Here is a 7,073-nt window from a genome sequence, read left to right as displayed (position 1 = left end):
CCTCTCCCCGGCAGCTTCGGCCCCCTCTCAGGGCGCTGCTCGGAGCCCAGCGCTTCCCGCGAGTGTCGCCCGCCAAGCGAGCCGGCCTTAAATGGCTGATTCGCGCTTTCTATGCTGCTCTCCCTGCTCCTCCCCTCTGCTCGGAGGAGGGAAAGGCGGGAGCTTGCCTCGGTGGGCTCTGGGAATGGCACGCTGAAGCTCAAAGGCCTCCTATCAACGCGGTTTGTTGCGCTTATCTAATAAATGAAGATGTGCTGAAGCAAGTTATTGCTGTGCGGTGGGAGGGACAGCTGCTTGTCGGTTTGCAGCGAAGTTCCATGTCTGCCTGGTTCTTGCTCCAGAGCAGTTGGCTTCGGCCATGATGAGCAGCCACAGGCCCTGTCCCTGTTGGCCGGAATGAAAGGGGGTCCTTAGACCACTTTTTCTGCCGGGCATTTCGATGTGTGCAGTGTGCTACTGGTTGGTATTTGCATCACTGCACATCTTACCCTTACAATATGTCTTTAACTTCCACTTCTATTGTTTCGGGGCTTTTTAAATTTTTTTTTTCACTTTACTGTCAAATACACACTACAATTGGTGGAAGTCTCTTTGGGCAGATGCTGCGTAGCTTTTAAGTCCTGCTGGTTTGGCTCTTAGCACTGCCTTAACCAGTTTTACAGGGTTCTGCCTTCAGTAGCAAGAGCAATTTCTAAAGTGCTCTCTAGAAGTTTGGAATTTGTGTAATATAGACCATGTGGTGTCTCATTCCATGTCCTGCTTCAAAGCAGCCAGTACCACTGTGCTTTTAAGGAAAATGCAAAGAAATTCGACATATGTATCATCATAATAGTGGTCCAGATTGGCCTTCTCCAGGTAACTCGTGCTAAGGCAGAAAGATTTGTGGATCTTCCCTTGTTTTGGTTTTGTCAACTAGGCACATGGGGCAGGTAATAGTCAGAGACTTCCCACAGGCTTCTGAGCTTGCCATTTTTTTCTACCTATATGGTAGGACAGGACCAGCAATTTTATCAAATCAAACAATTTTTTTTTCCTTTAAAGTAAAATAATGTCAAGTTCCCAAAGAAATGTTTGAAAAGCATTAATTCTACAATACGCGTGATCCAATGGCATTAATCTAAATATTTTCCTGGGCCAGTATCTGATAACAGATATTGTATATTGTCTGAAGTGATAAATGGCTTAAAGGCAGAAGCCCAAATGATTTCTGCTGTGAAGTTCTGAAGGAACTGGCTTACATGTCTGGCTCACTGATTTTTCTATAATCTGATTATTTGGATAACTTCAGAATTTATACATTCATTTAGCATCCCTCAGTGACCATCTAATTAAAATGATAGTGCTGTAAAAATTATTTTATGGTAATCTTTGGCAGTCATTTGGACTCCCTGCTAAGACGTGCCTGTTCAAGTACAATGCACTTAGGAACAGCCAGATACCAGCTCTCCTTGGGGAATTCTCTTCAAATCAGTCATCCTCTGGCATACATGAAAGTGGATTTAAATGATCTACTCTCTTTTGTATGATTTTTGTTGCTACAGCGTGCAGCTCAGAATTCCCCTTTTTTCCATTTCTGATTAGGAAAAGTCTTGCTCCTTCTTTTTCTCTGTGTAACATTTTCCCGAACTTCTCAGAATCTGCTACTGCTGTGTTGAGACAATTTGAAGAACTGAAAACTAAACGCTGTCAGTTACGGGATAAGAATTTGTCCTGTTGTTTGGGTTTTTTCTGCTGTAAATCCTAACATTTGCTATTTCTCTTCTCTGTCACTGCTTTTCATGAGCACTGAATTGGTATCTTCACTGATTTCCAAAGTATGGGGCAGGAGTTTTCTGTCAGCCACTGATTAATCTCAGCCAAAGGATGTCTTTCTCTGCAGTTGCCTCTGTGCTATGTGCTCACCTCAGACATTAGCACTGAAAATGTTGGATCCAATTAGCAGCACTGGAAACGGCCATTTGCAGCTTGCTTGCAAACTTTCTGTGGTATGCAACCTGTTAATTAGATCACAGATTGTGTACACTTTAAAAATCTTGCTTCTTTGCTCAAATTACTTGCTGTAGCCAAGTGAAAAATGTTATGGAAATAATGGAAGCCACAGAGTGTGCAGTCATCTAAACCTTCCCTGCAGAAGAACAAGCTTATGGACTCCAACATTTGGAACAGTTTTCTGTGCCGTAATTACTGTTTAAGTAAACTCATTGAAGTGGGGAAAACCAGTACATCTGCTTTGCAAGAAATAATCTTGAGTGCTAAGTGCAGATTTATTGTATCATTAGTGTTCCCTTGAAATGAAATCAATAACTCAAAATAGCTAATTCTGTTGGAATCTTTCAGGTGAAAATGTGGTTAAGTTGGGTGCGCTCTTTGCTCTTTAATTGGGGCATTGAAAATTTTACTAACCGCTTGCATTTGGAATAAAATAGTTAAACACACTAATGCCAAGCTCTTACACATTGACTTTATTGCTTTGCTTGTCTGTCTAAATAGAAACTGTTTCTGTAATATTTTTTTTCAACACAATAGCTGCTTTACTGGTGATTCTACACATTTTAAAGTTCCATAAGGATTGATAGGGCTTGTTGGAACCAAAACTTATTAACACAGCTCATATAAATAGTAAATGCTGTGTGGAAAATGTCTGTGTCCTTGATTGCTAGTCTAATATTTTACTATTACTCTTATTTTCCTCCTTTCATATGAATAACTTAAACAAAAATCATTCAAAGTGTGCAAGTAACCTGTATTTTTGTGTTTGTTTTGTTTTCCAGTCTCACACAATTCTACTTGTCCAGCCTACCAAGAGGCCAGAAGGCAGAACATATGCTGATTATGAATCGGTGAATGAATGCATGGAAGGTGGGTGGATGCAGACATGGGAGTTAAAAACTGCTGTTAAAATCCTATTTTTGACATATTCACTCACTTAATAAGAAAATAAGTTGCTCTTCATATTTTTCAAAGGTCATTCACAAAAACCCTCATGTTTTTAGCTTACTAATGTTCTAGCAAACTAAAAACTAGTTATAATTTTTTTCTAAAACGTCCTTTTTCTATTAAATACCTGATTTTGATTTAACTAGATGAAATCACATCCAGTTTGGGAGAGTAGATGATATTCTTTCTTTCATGCAGCAGACTTGTTTCAGTGCATTTCCTTGCAGGATCAGCACTAAATTCTCACTATTCTTTTCTTAGCATTGTAAGGCAAAGATTGCTGCTGGAAATGCTATATTAAATAATGGATTGTGTGCAATTGCTACATAATTTGCAGTCTCGTGGCACATGTGCCAGAGTAAAGATCCTGTGAAACTTTGATACACATAACGAGCATGGGAAGAAAATTGAAATATTAGAGCTGTAGTTCACTTAACATTAATCTTGCAGGAGGTTTTGTGAGACAAACAAAAGTAGAATGAAGACCATGTAAAGTCTCTGTGCTCATTTTAGTATTACATTCTTCTCAAATGTATCTGAATTATTAGTGGACTAGTTTAAATAAATAAAAGTGCTTTAAATGTATATACAGGTTTGTGCTGTCACTCTTACCTCAATACCCTGTTTGACTCTTGGATCAAGAATGATCATTCTTATGAGTTCTTCTGTTTCTCAGGTGTTTGTGCAGTAGGAGTATATGTTCTAATTTCTGTCTTAAAATTATTAGAAGGAGTTCCAGATGTCTGTTGGAGCTTACTGCATGGAAAGTTACATATTTGACAGAACTAAAACTTTTCCCCCTAGATGATGAAAACTTTTCTTTCCATGCATCTTACCTGATTTTATAGTATTATGTTTCAATGCAAATTGCTAGGAACAAAAGAATTTCAGCTCTAGAAAATCTGATTGCTTTTACAAGTGGTAATCTCTAAACTTTTATTTGTGGATCAAGAGCTGAAAAAGTTTCAGCTCATACAGTCTTTTAATATTGCATGGTTAATCTTGTTTCTCTGTAGGAGTCTGTAAAATGTATGAAGAGCATTTGAAGAGAATGAATCCCAACAGTCCATCCATTACATATGATATCAGCCAGTTGTTTGACTTCATTGATGACTTGGCAGACCTCAGCTGTCTTGTGTAAGTTCAGTTGTACAAGTCCATTTCAGTGACTTAGGAAAGTCACAAGTCTTCCCTCTAAAGTCTTCTGTGAGAGTTTAACATAACGCTGTTTTGTGTGGCTTTTAGCAGTAACTGTAGTGCAGCAGTAGTGCAGCTGTCCTAGCAAGTTCCCAGTCCAATTAAGTGCATAGATACAAGGTACCTCTAAAGAAGGCTTAGAAACTAACAGTTCCACTTGGATTTCACTCACATTGAAGCTGACTGAAATCTAGCAGTTAAATACAGCTGACTATTTCATTGCTACTAGAATCTCTTTAAATTTCCCTTTGTGCTGTTAGTAGAGTCCCTCAGGAAGCAGAATGGTTACAGAATTTTTCTCAGCTGAGGGCAGTACTTGTGGTAGAGTAGAAGGCTAGAGAAGTGCATTGCAGCCAAAAGTTTGTTCTGATCAAGATACAGCAAGATGAAAGTTTATTTAACAGACTGAAACTAGCTACTTGTTTTAGGTGGTAGCAACTGTTTTCTAGGATAGTCTTGTGCCTTTTTTAATTACACTTCTAAAATCAGTATCATGTCAAATTCTACTTCAGCTTACAGTTTTCCACCAGATGGCACACATAGCACAAGGTGTAAGAGATGCGTCTTCTTCACAGAAATTTCCTGAAGTACTTGATGTCTGCTCTTGCTGTGTAGCATTATCAAAGGATTTGGGGATGGAGGGTAGAAATCAGTAACTTTTCCTGAAAGTAGCATTTCTTACATTGCATTAGAATTACTGTATGAACATACATTGAAGCTCCTTGTTTGGCCTTGATCCAGTCCTGCTGGGGTTTAAATAGTAAGACTTCCTTAGAAACAGTGTGCTTAGGGTCTTTTCCTTGGGCAAGAACTATAAATTGTTCTGGAATGAGTTAACTTGAGATTTTTACTTACCTTCTTACCACTGTCCATCTCACCCTTCTTATCTATCAGAAATAAAAGTATATCAAGATTTAAAGACTGACCGGGACTTTAGTGGTTCTCGAATCATTCACTGAAAGTACCATCTTCATGAACAAAATATTGTATAGGAGGACATGAGCCTATTCAGACCTTCACTCAGATTGCTTTCATTTTTCAGTCTCATTCTGTTTTAATTCAACATGCCCTGAGTAACTGAATTCTCTGGCCCTTGCTAGTGGACTGCTTTTATTAACTATCCTTGAGTAGCAAATGAAATGCATTTGTGGGTTCTTGTTTTCAGTTTGCTTTTTATGAAGTATCCTTGTTAGATGTAAGCTTGTCCTCAGTGCCAACTGGCAAGAATCGTTTGTCATCCATCTGTGAGTCTGCTTTTGCTTCTGCAAAAATTTGATCTTAAAAATTTTCAAAAAAATTCCATACAGAAGTTGAACACTTCAAAACTTAAGTAAATCCTTGAAGTAATGTTGAAGAAGTGTTTGACTCATTAAGACAAATTAGATTGTTTCCTGGTGGAACTATTCTTTTGCAAGCTGAGCTCTAGAATACTAAGATCCTCTACTTGCTGTCTCCCTTAAGTAATTAAATGCATGATTTAAAATGTGAACACAGTGTTCCAGTCACTCAGTAGTGCTTGGAGCATCTTGTTTTGTTTCAGGCTCAGTCTGATCTGCTGGACAGCTGTTTTTTAGAGAATAGGATAAATCCATTTGATAAGTGGTAATTCCCACCTACTTCTGATACTACCTTCTGTACACCACTTTGTACCTCATACACTTGAGGACAATTAATTGTTTGTGAAGTTCTTCTGGTAGATGTACCACAGAGCAGACTGACATTTCTTGTTTCCTCTGCAGTTACCGTGCTGATACTCAAACATACCAACCGTACAACAAAGACTGGATAAAGGAGAAGATCTACGTTCTCCTCCGCAGGCAGGCCCAGCAAGCAAGCAAATAATGGGGGCACCATTGCTACATGGGTTTGGGGGGTTTGGACAACAGGTGTGTACAGAGTGTAGTGGTGAACGTTTTGTATTATAGTCATCCTGTTGCCATCTTGATAAACTCGTTAGCCAGGACTGATTGTATTTTTAGAGATACAAGGATTTTGTTGGATTGGATTTTTTTTCAGTGTAAATGGAGAAGAAAGTACAACATCTTCAGCAGAGTTTTGGGTTTTTTCCTCCAGTTTGCTAATGGTCCTACCTTATTTGAACCCCTGGGGCTGTTCACATTGTACTTCACCACATTTGCTGTATGTGCCCCTCTGTGGGTTTTTTACATTCAGTTATGTCCTTGAGATGTCTTAATGGGAAATAAAAATCTACCCTTTAGGTAAACTTGAGTGCTCAATTTTGTGGTTCCTGCCAAAAAACACAAATCTTTTTTCCCCTGTTATCCAAGGGATATGGCTTGAAAAGGTCATGTGGACTGAACCAGCAATTGTTTCCTGTATTACAGAACACTTCAAATTCTTGCTTAGTCTTGGTGGTTTTCCCTGGGCATCTTTGGGAAACACAGCAACCCTTTTGCACTGTACAGCTGATCTCTCTATGAGGCATTTTATATAGGTGTGTCTGCTCTGGAATTGGTGATGGATAAGAGCAGGCTGAATGTATGACATCACAGGCCCCTTGAATTAGTCTGCTTACAATTTTCCCCCAAGGAAGGAATAGACAAAGCAGATTGCTCCCATGAAAATCTGCCCCAAACTTAATTTTCTCTTTATATAAGATAAAGACTTAACTGTTTGCCCACACTGTAAGTTACATGTGCCTCCGTCTATGTTAAATGCTGATGTTTCTGTAATTTCGCTGTGTGGAAAAGATTTGGATTGGAGGACACATCAGACCAAAAAATAGAGCAGGTAGAAAAGAAAGGCTGGTGTGGTACTTCGTGCCTTTAGAGTTTGCCTGCTGTAGGAACAGACTGTACAGATTACAGTCAACCAAGAGCAGTTCTGGGGTTGACAGAGGAATGCAATTCTCTCCAATGCACTTAACTTCCTAATATCCATCAATAGTTTCTGATGGACCTCACAGCAAATGCACTGGC

The 7,073-nt window shown here is 39.1% G+C and overlaps 1 protein-coding gene across 1 annotated transcript; it reads left to right on the top strand.

Moving 5' to 3' along the window:
- Nucleotides 1–1,907: 1,907 nt before the first annotated feature.
- Nucleotides 1,908–6,358, top strand: ERH (ERH mRNA splicing and mitosis factor). Its single transcript, XM_014310943.2, has 4 exons — nucleotides 1,908–1,985; nucleotides 2,772–2,859; nucleotides 3,954–4,074; nucleotides 5,874–6,358. Exons 1-4 carry the CDS (start codon nucleotides 1,923–1,925, stop codon nucleotides 5,974–5,976), a joined length of 375 nt encoding a protein of 124 aa, XP_014166418.2. The 5' UTR covers nucleotides 1,908–1,922; the 3' UTR covers nucleotides 5,977–6,358.
- The last annotated feature ends 715 nt before the right edge of the window (nucleotides 6,359–7,073 follow it).

Source organism: Geospiza fortis, unplaced genomic scaffold (assembly GCF_000277835.1).
Source record: "Geospiza fortis unplaced genomic scaffold, GeoFor_1.0 scaffold54, whole genome shotgun sequence".
In the NCBI taxonomy this organism is placed as follows: domain Eukaryota; kingdom Metazoa; phylum Chordata; class Aves; order Passeriformes; family Thraupidae; genus Geospiza; species Geospiza fortis.
This window is presented reverse-complemented; position numbering and strand designations above follow the sequence as displayed.

Coding starts and splice junctions, on each gene's coding strand:
- ERH (XM_014310943.2), top strand. CDS start 1,923: ATGTTGGATCCAATTAGCAGCACTGGAAACGGCCATTTGCAGCTTGCT. Junction 1,986..2,771: donor TTGCTTGCAAACTTTCTGTG/GTATGCAACCTG, acceptor TTTGTTTTCCAG/TCTCACACAATTCTACTTGT. Junction 2,860..3,953: donor GGTGAATGAATGCATGGAAG/GTGGGTGGATGC, acceptor GTTTCTCTGTAG/GAGTCTGTAAAATGTATGAA.